This window comes from Heloderma suspectum, chromosome 14 (genome assembly GCF_057233095.1).
Source record: "Heloderma suspectum isolate Gila_16-S chromosome 14, 16-S_ref, whole genome shotgun sequence".
Taxonomy (NCBI): Eukaryota; Metazoa; Chordata; class Lepidosauria; order Squamata; family Helodermatidae; genus Heloderma; species Heloderma suspectum.
This window is the reverse complement of record NC_139471.1, coordinates 4,938,586-4,954,189: the sequence shown is the minus strand read 5'-3', so window position 1 is coordinate 4,954,189 and position 15,604 is coordinate 4,938,586. Positions and strand designations below refer to the sequence as shown.

At 48.6% G+C, this 15,604-nt stretch overlaps 1 protein-coding gene across 1 annotated transcript; it reads right to left on the bottom strand.

Annotated features, from left to right (window-relative positions):
* Window positions 1-3,245: 3,245 nt before the first annotated feature.
* On the bottom strand, window positions 3,246-15,226 carry TOR4A (torsin family 4 member A). The gene is made up of 2 exons (XM_084821408.1): window positions 15,094-15,226; window positions 3,246-6,474 (listed from the first exon to the last, which is right to left on the bottom strand). Exon 2 carries the CDS (start codon window positions 6,434-6,436, stop codon window positions 5,195-5,197), a length of 1,242 nt encoding a protein of 413 aa, XP_084677534.1. The 5' UTR covers window positions 6,437-6,474; window positions 15,094-15,226; the 3' UTR covers window positions 3,246-5,194.
* Between the last annotated feature and the right edge of the window lie 378 nt (window positions 15,227-15,604).

Below are 15,604 nucleotides of genomic sequence, written 5' to 3'. Positions count from 1 at the left end.
CCTACTGGGGAGCGGGCCATGCCAACCCTTGGCACCAGCCATCATGTACAGATATATTAGGATAAATGCACACAGAAACGTGTATGAATTTTCATGCAACCAAATTTAAGTTTGGAAAATGAGAAACTGAATTGATGTATTCGTTCGTCACTAGTGCACACATGTCTGTTTACATGTATGTACACTAGAGACAAGATCCATTCATTCCGAGACAGAGAGAGAGCGTTAACTTTTGGAGTCTCCTGGGGAGAGTGCCAGACCCTGAAGAATTGCAATGCTTTCACATTCAACAACAGCAAGGCACATTCAACAACATTTCAGCAATAGGGACAAAGAGGCCCAGAAATAGGATCTCTTGGAGTGTATGTTTTTACACCATGTTCAGGCAGTCTGGAGGCTTCCTTCGTTCTACCGCCCAATCGCAGGCCTCTCACTGGAGCTGGCCAATGGGAGGTACTGCAGTCCCCAACCCAGCAGTGATCAGGTGACACCATGGGCCAATAAGGTTCCACCCAGGCCTATAAAGCTGTTGACTGTGATCTGACTTTCTGATCTGAGTAGCAAGCTGGGACTTCTTTAACCCAATCTCTTGCTTCCAAACCATTCACCCAGGTAGCTAGATCTCATCAGGTCCCTGACACCATTTTTCCTGCAATGAAGGGTGCTTCCAGACAGAGGGCTCCTAATACGACCATTCAGAAGTTATTCTGTCATGTAGTTATTCTGACTTTCCCTCCTTAATGGATTTTCTGTGGTAGGGGAAACGTGGTGGGGAAAAGATGGGAGAGCGCAGGGGGCAGGGTTTATGAGTTAGAGACTTTAGGCTTTACTTCATGAGGCATTTATTGTGCACTTGTCATTTCCTACTCATGCTTCTTTACAGGTTCTTTAGACGTCGTTGTGACCCTCCAGTTTCGCTTCTCTTTCCAACCGGCACTTTCAGCGGGGGGTTTTAGAACAGGGAAAACGCTGCATTTAATTGTAAAAGTGAAAGAAAACACAATTTCCTCTTGTGTATTTGTGTATTATTCTGCTATACCACAGTGCCACCTAGAGGCTATTTAGTGGAGAAGCGGGAAAGGAAACATTCCTCCTGTCCTGCTTGGATCTCAGTTCTGTGACAAAACTGAAAGCAGATGCAGCGAATTAACAGCCAATTAACTGCCTCATGTAGAAAAGTTCTTTGTCGTCTCAACCTGCTGAAAAATTCCGTGAATGAGGCAGGGCATGATAAAAGAGTTGTCTGGAAACACCCCGAGCCGCTCTTCTAGAAACCTTTTGCAACACTAGCTAATGGTGCATCCAAGTGCAAAAAATAAAGCACCTCCTTTGCAAAACAGACTGATGAATCAGCTGGCCTTGCTTCTCTTACCCCTCATGACTCATTTGTCTGATAATTATTGTTGTTAATTTCAAAAGATGGATCGCCTCCTGCAGGGGAAAGCGTTTGTGCTTGACCAGACAAATACTTTGTGGTAAAAACACACACCAAAAAACCCACCCCACTCCAAATACTTCTGATTATCCTTTTTATTTTTAGGGAAAGGTTATTAATATTCTGCTGCTGGTGCTGCAGAAAACGCTGCACAACATTGCAAAAAAATAGAAATGAAAGACAGTATGAGTCAACACACCTGCTTTAGCAACCCACCTGCCTCGGCCCTGGGGTCATTGCATAAGGAGGTGTATGTAAAAGATGGTTATTTTTGATTTGTTTGCACTGCTGCGGGGCGAAGTCTGAGGCTGCTTCCTAATGAAAAGGCAGGGAATAGCCCCACTATTTGCAGGGTGCAGAGACGGAAGACTGACGGGCTCTCAATGTGTGATCATGAAAATAGCTTGGAGAGTGAGCGCAGTAAGGAAAGGGTCAGTGGGCAGAAGCAACAGTGGTTTTGAGTGGTTAGAGCAGGGCTGTGGAACCTCTGCTCCATGGGCCAAATTTAGCCCCCCTGGAGTGCACCAGATGGTCCGTCCCCGACACTGACCATATGGCAATTTCGCAGCTTTTGTGCTTTTTGCCACCATTCCAAAGGTTGGATTGCTTCTCCCAAGACTCAGCTGCTGGCAGTTAGAGCACTCAGCTAAAATAAGCTGGTATCTTGGCACCGCCCTTTTTTGCCTTCAGCCCTGCCCACCACCGGAATGTGGCCCCTGAGAGCTTCTCCAAAATGGAATGTGGCCCTCGGGCTGAAAAGAGGTTCAGCACTCCTGGGTTAGAGGCTGGTGAGTTTGGGGCGAGTTGAAAGGTGGGACTTGGCAGTCGATCAAGGACAGCGCCGGTGTATTTTTGCAGATTGGGGAGGGAGGACTTGGGATTCCAACATGGGATCATGTGAGATGCCGGATTGGGACCATAGGTGGGTCACTTTTGCACCCCTGCTGTAAGACCGTACATTTAAAAGATCTCAGTTCTGGTCTGGATGTTTGCTGGAACAAACTCAGTTCTCCAGCTCTCAGACTTCTGTCTTTCATTCCCTTGTTACCTAGTTCCCGTTTTGGACCTTGTGTGCTCCGGCCGCTGGATCTTCTCCAGACCTCGCCTTTCAGCAAACACCCAAGCCAGAACCGATGCTTTCACTGGCTCAGCTCTGCAGCTTTGGTGCTCTGTATCACCACATTCAGGCAGCACCAAAGACCAGGTGTGGCTCTGCTTAAAGCCGGACAACTCAGAAAGAAAGGGTGCCCTGCCTTGTCCAAACGACAGAGAAAATGGTAAACATTTTTAAAAGAAAAAAAATGTTTAGGCTTATAGCAGGGGCTTACAACGGCAAGCTGGGGGGGGGTGTAAATCCGGCCCTCTAAGGCCACCCCCCCTTTCACCCGACCCCACCTCCTTTCACTTGACTACAAATCATTGGGTGGTTTCCTAGCTTTTACGCAGTCCCCCCGCCCCATTCTAAAAGATGGATGCTTCTCCTGAAGCGTAATTATTGGCTGCAAGAAGCAAAAATAGGCCGGTATTTTCAGCACCGCCCCTTTTGCCTTTGGCTCCGCCCACTCCTAGAATCCCCCCCCCCCCCCCGAGCTTCTCTGAAATGCAATTTGGGCCTTGGGCTGAAAGAGGTTTGAGACCGCTGGCTTCTTGTGTTACTTTTAGTACCATTGGAAGACCTGATGCCCAAACTCTCCCACTGCCTTTCACTGCTGTGTTTCGGAACATATTCTTAGCAGCCAGCCCAAATGGCTTCTCCTCCACTACTTTTATCAAGGGTTTTGTAAAAACCAATAATATGCTTAAATCGACCTCTTTCTTTCTTTCTTTCTTTCTTTCTTTCTTCAACATTTTTATGTTGCTTTTGCTTTTTAAACACTGACAAAGGGCTCGATCCAGACTTAAACCAGTTGTACGTATGTCCCATCGAAACCGCCCGGAGCACAGTAGTCATGTGCCAGGCGCTGCTGAGCACTGCCCCATGTGGTCAGACATGTCACTGCAGTTTCTCCATGAAGAACGTTCCGGACTGACTCCACCCAGGCTGGCCATTGGCTCCTCCTAGACGGGAAGGAATAGAAGAGGTCTTCCTGTCTCAGTGGAATTTTCCTTCAGCGAACCTGAGCTCTGGCGTTGTCTTGTGTCTCTGGTCTTGCGCTTTGATCCGACTCCTCGTTTATTTTATTTCTTAAGATTTCTTTAAATTGTTATTTTTTAACTGGGAGGCTGGCTTGATGCAAAGCGAAGAGCCACTCTCCAGCACCATGTTTCAGTGGGTTCCAAAGATGCTTTTGTGTTTTGGTGCTCAGACCCCCAGCTCTGCCTTTGACTTTGGTTCATAGGCAAGTGACCTTTCTTTTAGCCTCACCAGTTTGCCTTCTGGGAAACGGGTGTTTTATGACTGGCCATGCCCACCATGGTAACCATTGTATGAATGGGAAGCCCAGCTGCAGCCATTTTGTGAGAGCGCCCACAACACTTTATCAACATTTCACATGTGCCCACCAGCTCAGAAAGGTTGGGGATTTGTGATCTTTTCATTTTCTTATTCTAACTGTGCAAGATGTACTTTTTCTTTTTAAAATGTTTCGTATAGAGGCATTCTTAAAACACTTCCCCCTCTCCCCGCACCCCAACATTTGCATCCACCCAGCAGTATTTAGGAAACAGGCAAGGCCTGAAGCTAAGCTGTTGCCCCAGCAAAGGAAACAGTGTGACCTGGAAGCACTTCAGACAGTTCAGGGGACGCCAAGTGAGCCAACCTGGTGCCTGGAGGCTACGAAATTGCCACTTTCTCCTCCGCTGCGCAAGAGTCATTGGGGGAGCTGGTCGCCCGTCAAAGAGAGCCAGAAGTCCACATCCATGGACCAAAAGAGACAAGGGACAAGACCCTGGGCTGAAATCGGAGGGAGGGAGCAGGCTCTGAGACCATGTCCTCACACCAGAGACAGGTTGCTCAGACTGAGGAGCAGGGGATGAGGACCCAAGGCTTTATAGGGCCACGTGGACGGGGATTGGCCCTTGAAGGTCAGCTGACAGAACGCTCAAGTGGGCTGGGCCACACCTCGAAGCTCAGGCTGGCAGTGGAAACAGAGTGCAGGTTTGCAGCTCGTAAGGTGCCCATCTGGTTCCCTGCTTGCTGGGAGCCCCGGTTCGAGACCCTGTGCTGGTGCATTACACAGCCCGTAGTGAACAGCCCCAAGGGTTCCCGGTTCAAGCCCCAGCTGACCCTGATGGGGACTAACAAAGGATTCTGTCATCTCATAACAGGGCTGTAGTGAGGAGGACCTGGTGGCAGGACTATATAGAGAAACTTCCCTGTTTTCTCTCTGCCACAGGGGTGCAGAGCCTCTTTCAGCCCGAGGGCTGAATTCCATTTCAGAGAAGCTTGTGGGGCGGGGGGTTACATTCCACTGGTGGCCGTGGCCAAAGGCAACATGAGCGGGGCCAAAATTCCAAAAAATAGCAGCACTCCTGCTCTGTAAGAACAGAACTCGTTATCAGGAGCCGGGAGAAGAAAAGCCTTGTAGTAGTTCTATACGGATGACGTACCAGGGGAGAGGTAAGCTACAGGGAAAGAATCTATGTTTGCCCAGGATTTCATAAGAAGATTCAATCGCTCCATAGATGCAAGTTCTGGCTATATTTTTTTAAACTGTGCCACTCTCATCCCTGCTCACTCAACCATTGGTAAAACAAATCCATCCCCCATAATCAAAATGAGAGGAAAGAAACTCTTCAGTCTGGGATTCGTATCTGTCCTTAGAGTAAATTAACCTTGGCCACAACCTGCTTACAACCACTGATAGCAAACTGTTGTCCCCCTTGGGTGTAATAGTTAAGTTGGGCAGCTAAGTGCTCTATGTGGCTCGGGTCAGGATAGATCCCTTCGCTCATCATCTCCTCATAAAAGCAGCTTTGGATGTGGGTCTTCTCCAGCAACGTGAATGGAATGATCTCCACCGTCTTCCAAAGAGGGTGGAGGTCAGCAAGAACAGGACGGAGAGCAGTTCGCAGGTCCTCCATCTTTCTCTGGGGCTGCAGGAGGTAGCTGGAGACATTCTGAAGAAGAACGTTCACGATCTCGTCGCCCCCCAGGTTACTTATGAGAATATACACGGTGTTGAGGAACTCATTGGTTTGGTTCTTCTGGAAGAACCCTTGGAGCGTCTCCAGCAAGGCCGGGGACATGGACTCCACCTCGTCTAGAATAAACACAGGGATCTTCTCTTCTATTTCAGCTTGGGTTACCATGTCGCTGATCGTCTTGGACAATTCTAACTGGCAGGCTAATATGGAAGCGGGATCCGGGCAGCGGTGCATCGTGAAGTAATGGAGCACCGAGTTGTGGTCCATGACTGACCGGAAGTGTTTGGCTAACAGCCAACCGACGTGGCTCTTTCCTACTCCACTCGGGCCGTTGAAGGAGATCACCAGTGGCTTGTTGTGTATGTGAGTAGCCAGATAGTCTTTGAGCAGCCCCATAATGCTTTCAACTGCTAACGCCTGCCCAAAAACCTCTCGGTGCATGGTCTTCTCCAGCCCATCCAAGTCGTATTTCAGGAGGTTATCGTCCAAGTTCTCGATGGCGTTGAGGATCTGGAAGCAAACGATGCCGACGAGCAAAAGGAGGCATCTCTTGGCTTTGCTCTTGTGCTCAATCGGGAGGTACTTCCTAGAACTTTCTGGATACAACACTCTGGGGTTCCTGGGCCTCTTCTTCCGTTTGCTGCCTCTTGTTGGGGTCGGCTGCACAGAGGTGTCGAAAGTAAAATACCGCGAACTCTCAAAGCTTGCTTGGTTCAGAAGGGAGGTGGAAGCAACACCCACCTTGGCTCTGCCCAAGGAGATCTGCCTCTGGAGGAGCTTCACTTGGGGGTCTCCAGGCAAGAGGCCTTTTTTAAGGATGTGGGCCGTCCTCCGTAGGCGAATGATGGCCCGCACCGGGGAAGAGAGCAGAGAGAGCTTGTGTGGGCTTTTCACGGGGGTCTTTCGGCCATCCATCCCGATCTCTTCCTGTAGACCTCGTAGACCTGTCTTCTCTGGGAGAATAAAAGGAAGCATCAGAACAGCAGGAAAAGGCAGTGTGATGCAGTGGCTAGGGTGCTGGATTATAAACCTCTGCTGGGTGGTCTTAGGCCGATTGACCTACCTCACAGGTTTGTTGTGAGGTGAAAATCCGTTAACACTATGAATGCCACTATGAGCTCCTTGGGGGAAGACTGGGACAAAAATCTATAATAATAAAAGAGGAAGTATTTCTTTTGTCTGTCCATCCATGAGTGCCATAGCATCAAAACTGTGAAACCTAGACTCCTAAAACTTGGCATGTATGCTAAGGGGATCCTAGGAGTGTGCACCTCAGGTTTATTTTGTATTTAAAATGCATTAATTAGTGTTAATTAATTTTGATGCATCCATGTGGTTGAAGCCTGCAGTAACATCTTCAGCCACTAGTTGGTAGACTTCCCTAACCAGCACTTAGCTTTGTTTGCAGTCCATACCATTGGAAGCCGAGGGAGGTTTGGGGGATGGCAACAAAGGAGGAGGGCTTTTTCAGTGCTGGCCCCTTGATTGTGGAATGCTCTTCCCCAGCCAGGCCTGCCTGATGCCAACATGCTCATTTTTTCGGCACCAGGTTAAGACTTTCCTCTGTGCCCAGGAATTTGCTGCCTATGATGGTTTATTTAATGGATTCATTGAATTGTTTATAAGTTTCACGGATGTTTTAGTTGCTTTATGGGGTGGCTGCATTTTAGTGGATATTTGCTTTTAGCTGTTTTAAATTTTGTATGTTTTAATTTTGTTCTAAGTCACCTTGAGTCGTAAATGTGATTGAGTCTTATTATTATTACTCTTAGTAACGTATGGCTGTGAGAGCTGGACTATAAGGAAGGCTGAGCGCCGAAGAATTGATGCCTTCGAACTGTGGTGCTGGAGAAGACTCTTACGAGTCCCCTGGACTGCAAGGAGGTCCAATCAGTCCATCCTAAAGGAAATCAACCCTGACTGCTCATTGGAAGGACAGATACTGAAGCTGAAGCTCCAATATTTTGGCCACCTAATGCGAAGAGAAAACTCCCTGGAAAAGACCCTGATGCTGGGAAAGACTGAAGGCAAAAGGAGAAGGGGACGGCAGAGGATGAGGTGGCTAGATAGCATCACCGATGCAATGAATATGAACTTGAGCACGCTCCGGGAGAGAGCGCAGGACAGGAAGGCCTGGCGTGCTACGGTCCATGGGGTCACGAAGAGTCAGACACGACTGAACAACTGAACAACAACAACAAATTATTACTCTTCTTAATAAGATTTCTAAGACATCTTTCTCAAAAAAAGGCTTCTAATATGAAATATTAGCGTAATAATAATAGCAACAATATAAATAAAATAATAATTAATAATAATTAATAACAAATGCAAGAAGTAACTAGAGGAAGGATCAGAACATCCTTCCCCAACCTGGAACCCTCTAGGTATTTTGGACTACAATTCCCATCTGCTCCAGCTAGCATGGCCAACAAACAGGAAACATGGGAACTGTAGTCCAAAACTTCTGGAGGGCGCCAGCTGGATGAAGCTATCATGCCCCCACCGCAGCTTTAACACGAAGAACAAAGTTTTAGACGTCCAGACCTTGAGTTGATGTGTCTCTGTTCCAACTGGGTGGGTAGACATGGAATTGATTTATTTCTTTTACATCAAGTCAAGAAGACACATCTTTTTGGACAGCAGCACCACCCTGAGGCAGCTGCTTTCCAAGGCAGTTTCTCATCTTGGAGTTAACCACTGAGTGCAACTTTGCAGTTCCAAAAAATGTTGCCCAGTCAAAACATGCTTCTGTAAAGCCGGAAAATCTCTCCTGTTCAGTCTGATTTAGAAGTATTAGTGGATTAGAGAGTTAAAGCCAAGAATGAGTTTTTAAAAATTATTTTATTCACTGTAATTCAGTAATTAGTACTCTTAATGCTAGGTGATTAATGTGTATTAATTTTGTCCTAAGTATTGTGTGTGTTTTACTCCAAAGTGTTTATGCTTTGTATTTTGCCCTGGGAGCATCTGGGTACGCAGAAGAGGAATTCATTCTAATAAGAAAACTGTGGCATAGCCCAATGAATGTGCTCTTATCTAAGAGTAAGACCCATGGAACACAGTGGGATTTATTTCTGAGTAAACACGCAAAGAATTGCACTGGAAAATATATGACCATACATGTTAACTTTTGCATGCTATTGCTTACAAAACCCTTTTCCAAGGTAGTGTAGGCCAGTGGTTAAAGCGAGTGAACTGTGAAATAACAATTCTCCCCGCTTTCATGAGGCCATTAGCTGGTCTTAGACCAGCCTCTGCCTCTGAGCATTAGCACCCCACGCCCCGCTCTGAGATATGGCGATAATGATACAGGCCTACTTTACATGGTTGTTGTAAAGCTGACTGAGGTCATGGATGTGAAGCGCTTTATGAATCCTAAGTGGTAAAGGGTGATGTGTACTGTGGGACTACAGCTGCGCTGATGTGTGAAACTGAAACGAAAACTGCTTTATAAGAACCTACGGTGCGACCACACTTGGAATGCTGTGTACAGTTCTGGCCATCGCACATCAACAATAATATTGTAGAGCCTTTCTACACGAGGCTGTTATTGTGCGCTCATGATTGCTCATTCACAGTAGTTTGTGGATCCTTTACACAACGTCCTCATCCTCCAGGGCCTCTCCTGTGCTTTGCAACCATTACTGTGTTTTTTTCCCTAACGAGGAAAGGCTGGTATTATTTCGAAATGGTGGAATGAGGCTCTTGTGTAATTGTGCAGTTCTGCTATACTACAGTGCCATTTAGTGGCTGTATATGGAAAGATACGGAAAGGCAGAGAAAGAAAAACCTCAGAAAAAGAACACGTGTAAAGGAGCCAAGCTTAATCCCGCAAAGAATCTAGAAGCAGAATCTGGAAGCAGAAGCCTCAGTAAAGGTGCGGGATAAAAGCCTCATGTAGAAATACCAGAAGAGCTGGAAAATGTACAAAAAAGGGCCCAAAACAATCAAGGGGCTGGAGCAACTCCCCTTCGAGGAGAGGTTACAACAGGTGGGACTGTTTAGCTTAGAAAGAACAGAAGTACAGGGGACATGATAGAGGTGTTAAAAATTATACATAGTGTGGAGAAACAGGATCCTCTCTCATAATATTAGAGCCCAGGGTCATCCCATCAAGTTGAATGGTGGGAGATCCAGGACAGATAAAAGGAAGTTCTTCACATGGCACATAGTTAAACTTGATCGTCTCCTCCCATATATACCTGCCTGGACCCTAAGATCATCCTCAGTAGTCCTAATCTGGGAGCCCCCACTAAAGGAAGTGAAGTGGGTGGCTACTAAGAACAGGGCCTTTTCTGTTGTGGCACCCCAGATGTGGAATGAGCTTCCCAGGGAGGCTTGTCTGGCACCTATGTTGCAGCCTTACTTGTTGTTTTTCTTCTTATTTTCATAGGCATTTTAGTTTTTCAGTTTCTGCTGTTTGCAGTTACGTTACTGTGTTTTAAATCTTTGCGCTGCTGCTAGGTTCTATTGTGGTTTTTACTTCCAAAAGTGTACTTAGTTTTAAACTTTTATAGGGCACAGTCCCATCAGATCCGCCCTGCATACTCATAGCCCTCCAAACTCAGAGGCATACATGTATCCAGTGCAGAGCGGGAGGCTTCAGGGAGGGGAAGGGAAGGAGGAGGGGGAGGGAAGGAGGCTGGGGATGGCTCGGATCCCCACATCCGCAGTCTCCTCCCCACCCACCGACCTGCCCCCTTTAGCCCGTCCACAAGCTCCCATTTGCGAGCTCATAGATGCAGCTGGTGCAGTTCTCTCCGTGCCGGCTGTGAGGGGGAGAGGGGTGGGGTGCTCAATTTCCTGGCTCCGAGGTCGGAGTGCTGTCTCCGGCCCCAGATCCAGGAATCCGAAATATCCTGTTACCCCCAGACACTGTCTAGGGGACATAGGTTTGCTCCCGTCGCGTGTCTTACGTTGTGTTGTCTGGTTTTAATTGTTGTGAACCATCCAGAGAGCTCCGGCTACTGGGCAGTATAGAAATGTAATAATTAAATTGAATAAACAAACAAACAACGGAATTCACTTGCACGAGATGTAGTAATGGCCACCCATTTGGATGGCCTGAAAAAGAGTTTGGACGCATTCCTGGGGGAGAAGGCTATCGATGGCTACTAGTCCTGATGGCTATGTGCTACCTCCAGCGACAGAGGCAGCGAGCCTTGCACACCAGTCGCTGGGGAGCGTGGATTAGATAGACTTTTGATCTGATCCAGCATGGTTCTTACCTCTACACGGAAGTAAGCACCACTGAGTTCAATAGGGCTTACTCCTAAGTAAGTGGGTATAAGGCCGCCCCCGAAATTGATCTCTTGGCCTATTCCAGGTGGCCCCGGCTTCTCCTGCACCTGCTCCTCCTCCTCACCACCACCATTGTCTGGGCCAGAGTGAGAGGCAAAGGAAGGTTGCAATGGAGGAGCAAGAGGAGGAGCCACTCCCGGGGGCTCTGGTCAGTGGGCCCCGCTGGGGTGTGGGCCCTCTGCAAGTGCCCGACCATGCCTGCCCTTCATGCTGGCCCAAGGCCCTGGCTCATCCTCTGAAATTGACTGGCGGCTGGTTTGGCCAAACAAAACGGAGTTATTTCTTCGTGTACCACATACTTAACCAGCGGAACTCTCTGCCACAAGATGTGTACATCTTAGATGGTCACATTTTAGCTTAGATTGCTTTAAATGCAGTTTGGACAAAATCACAGAGGACAGATCTGTATTGGTGACTATAGCCAAGGGGAGCTCCGTATACCTCTGATGACCATGTTCTCGGGGACACAGGACAGCTTTCTCCATCCTGCACTAGAGGTCAGTTTCCCAGAAACGTCGGCCTGCCCTCTGTTTGGCAACAGAGCGCTGGGGCTGGGTGATGCTGCCCCAACATTTCATTAAGTCAGGGGCGTTGAACCTCTTTCAGCCTGAATTCAGATTCAGAAAAGTTATCAGAGCCCATGTTCCAGTGGTGTGCAAGGACAAATGCAAAAGGGTCAAGCGAAATACAAAAATAAAATATAAAGAAGACCAGCGTATTTGTGCGTAAAATTCTTCCTGCCAGGAACTTAGCCTTAGGAGAGGCATTGCAACCTTTTAGAATGGGGATAAAATATGTGCAAAAGCCGGAAATCACCAAACAAACTGCAGTCTTGGGAAGGGGCTGTGGCCAAGGAACGGGGTGTGGCCATCTGAGGAACACCAGAGGGCCGGATTTGGCCTGGAGATTTCAGGTTCAACACCCTTGCAGTAGGTATTACTCTAGAGGTGCAGCAAAATCTACTCGCTTTTAGAGGAGGTTCTCTGCCGCAACCCTGCGTGAACTGCTCTTCTGGGCTTCCTCCCTTCCAATACGGAAAAAAAAAGTTAGGGCTACTCAGGAGTTTGGACAACATTGCACCCAACCTTGTGATGCCCACAAATGGGTTTAATCGCGTTAATTTCAGCTCCATGATTTTAACTTGCTCTTATCCACCCTAAGCCCTTGGGATAAGGGGGGCGGGAGGTTCTACACTGAATAAATAACTTGGTGAATGGATTGAGTTGGTATAAACATGGCCACACACGGACTGGGTCACCACTAGGCCCTTTAACAGAATGCGTCACTGGAGTGATGAATGGGATCTCAGAATGAGTTGCCGGGAATGTGCAACCAGCTACTTATTAACGCAGGAATTCCTGGGGGCTAAGAGGAGCAGGTCAAACTGGTCAGGCCTTGTTCCTTCATGCCCCAAGAAACGAAGCCAGCCTATCTAAGAGCGTGGAGGGAGAGAGATACTAGCAGGATGACTTTACACAAACATGTGGGTTTTCTACATGTGGAAAATTCTTTTTGCATGTCTGCCCTGCCTGAATTGCATTTTGTTGGCATCACCGTCATGCTCCAGAAATTTTTTTTGTCTTTCTTACATGGCCACACCCCTTCCGCTGCCCCCCTGGTTCCCCCCTCCCCCCCTGCCAATCATTGGGTTGGTTTTCCAGCTTTTGTCCATCCTTTCCCCATTCTAAAAGGTTGAAATTAGTAGCTGGCAGGAAGAGCTTTAAACAGAAATATGCTGGCATTGTTGGCCACGCCCCTTTGGCCACACCCACAGTTGGAATGTGGCCCCCGAGAACTTCTCGGAAACGGAATTTGGGGGTCCCCCATCCCTAACTTACGCCTGATCTCGTCTGTTCTCGGAAGTTAAGCATAGTCAGCCCTGGGAGACCGCCTGGGAATCAGGCTTCCTGCATTGAGCAGGGGGTTGGACTCGATGGTCTTCGTAGAATCATAGAATAGTAGGGTTGGAAGGGGCCTACAAGACCATCGAGTCCAACCCCCTGCTCAGTGCAGGAATCCGAGTCAGAGCATCCCTGACAGGTGGCTGTTCAGCCTCGTCTTGAACGCCTCCAGTGTGGGAGAGCCCACCGCCTCCCTAGGGAATTGGTTCCATTGTCGTATTGCTCTAACAGTCAGGAAGTTTTTCCTGATGTTCAGCCGGAATCTGGCTTCCTGTCACTTGAGCCCATTCTTCTGTGTCCTGCACTCTGGGATGAGCGAGAAGAGATCCTGGCCTTCCTCTCTGTGATAACCTTTCAAGTCCTTGAAGAGCACTATCCTGTCTCCCCTCCATCTTCCCTTCTCAAGGCTCAACATGCCCAGTTCTTCCAGTCTCTCCTCATAGGGCTTTGTTTCCAGTCCCCTGATCATCTTTGTTGCCCTCCTCTGAACCCTCTCCAGGGGTCTTGTAGGCCCCTTCCAACCCTACAATTCTATGATTCATCCAGTTTGGGGACCGCAAAATACGGAACACCTCTGGACACAGCACCGGCCCAGTGGAACGCTACAGGGTCTCCCGAGGTCATAAGCATTTTTCCGGACATGGATACTTTCTGAAGATCATTTAATAACCAGTTTTTATTTCAGTTTCCCAGCCTGCTGTCAGCGTCTCCACATGCTGAGTCAGACGAAGTGAGTCACCACTACTGACATGCACAAACCCCCTCTGTTTGGAAGGAGGGCTGCCAACGTATCTCTACAGACCCTGCTCTTGCATCTTCAACGGCAGCCTTGCAAGCACAAATGAAGCAGCCTTTGCAGGGATGGAGCTAAAGTGATGGGGACAGTTTCAGCTGCTTCATTTCTGCATGTCAGCCTGCTGTTAAAGGCAGAGGTGCAGGGCTAGTTAAAAAGTTGGCAACCCTACCTATCAGTATGAACTGTTCCTCCACATAGGGGAGCTTTCCCCGACTTGGTGCCCTCCAGTTGGACTACAACTCCCATTGCTCCCTGGGCATGCTGGCTGGGGCAGATGGGAGTTGTAGTCCCAACACATCTGGAGGGCCCCACATTGGGGAAGGCTACCTTACGTGGAGAAACAGTTCATAGAATGGCAATAAAAAAGCCAACACAAGTGAGATGCTCCCATGTGTTCGCCAATCCATCCATCCATCCTGTGGTCTAGCATCATGTGCTGCCAGAAGATTTTAAAGGATCAGTTTCAACATGTGCATTTCCTTGGAATTCAGGGGAGGCAGCGACATTTCTATTTTACATTTCTAAGCCATAAATTTGCACACAGTGTGCCTCATTCTTAGAGCGGAAATCGCTTTCAGAATTTCATCCTTCGTTACTGGTTAACCCAGCTGCAAAGCCCACAGACACTTCCCAAGAAATATGGCCCTATAGTTACAGTTGTCGGTTAAACTACAGTAGCAGTTGTTGGCGCATACATTAAAGTGAGAACCGTCCCTTATCTCTGTGTCTCTATGCCAGGAAAGAGCTTCATTGATTGCCCTCTCCTTCCCATGTAGCCAAGGCACAGGTGCCCTGCCAGGAAGAAGAAAAAAACATTTGCTGGCCCTAAGGTTGCCAACTTCCAAAACTAACCCTAACTTCTCTGCATTTAGCTACAGCTCAATCTGCAGACATTAGCAGGTGGCAAAGGTTTCTTGAAAACCTCCACCTGCTGATTTCATGCTGCTGTTAAAAGGCAGAGGAGCAGGCCAGGTTGGACTTTTTTGGGTCCCTTGGCAGCCCCCTGCCCAGTGTATGTGAGGCTTGTCCCCCACGCCTTTTCCTGACAGGAAAAACAAGAAGAAGGTGCCCAAATCGAAAGGCCCACCTAATGCAACCCTTAAGAGTTGCTAACATCTTTGTTTTCTTTGCAGGCAAGGCTCCTGTGCTTTTTAGCCGTGGCAGAAAATCAGAAAGGGAAGTTCCCACCACATTGTTATCTCTGTACCAGCAAAGGCTTCACTCTCTTAAAATAGCTGGCAAGCTGCTGCCGGCACAGAAATCCTACTTCAGGGGAGCAGAGCGGTTGGGCATTGGCATCTTGCAGAATTGCCAACTTTTTCACCAGCCTCTGCTCCTGTGTGCTTTGGACAGCAACGTTCAGACCATCAGTAGGATGTTAATATATATTTTCCCTCTCCGTCTGTGCTGCAAAGCGATACTGATTTTGGCAGACTGAGATGCCCTTAAAATACACAGCGGTAGCCCAGGTCTTTTGCTCCCCACCACCCACTTTTTGGTCAGCTGGCAACCTTACACTCCAGTAGACCCCCCCCCAACAAGACTGGAATCTCCACCCCCCCAAGCCTCACCACAGACAGCTGGAGACCATCACCAAGCATCGGGTCTTGAGCACTTCATCAGGAACTGAGGCGTGTGGGTCAAGGGGAGGCCCCACAGCGCTTGTGCAAAGGCGCCGTGGCATGCCTCGGTGCATGTGTGTGCGTGTGCGAGACAGCGTGTGGGAGAGAAATAGCGAGGATAGGAGTGGGGCCCCCTCCCTCCTTCCTGCACTTCCTCCTCACACACCCACAACGCGGCCTTATCTCTATCGCGCACGGCAGCTGTGTTTGGCTGTGGGCTGGCGCCCAGACGCTTCTTTTGCAAGACATGCATACACAAAAAGCTCGCGCATGGCCCGCTCATGGGCTGCGTCAGTGCCGTACAGGAAACCTGACTCTGTGAGGGAGATCAGGCCACTGCTGCCAGGGCAGGCCTCCGCAAGGAGGAGGAGGGGGAGGACCGGGTCACAGAGAGGCGAGGGGATGACAGGCCAGCAAAACAACGCAGGCCCCAGGCTCGCGGGCATTGAGGCGGCCGGCG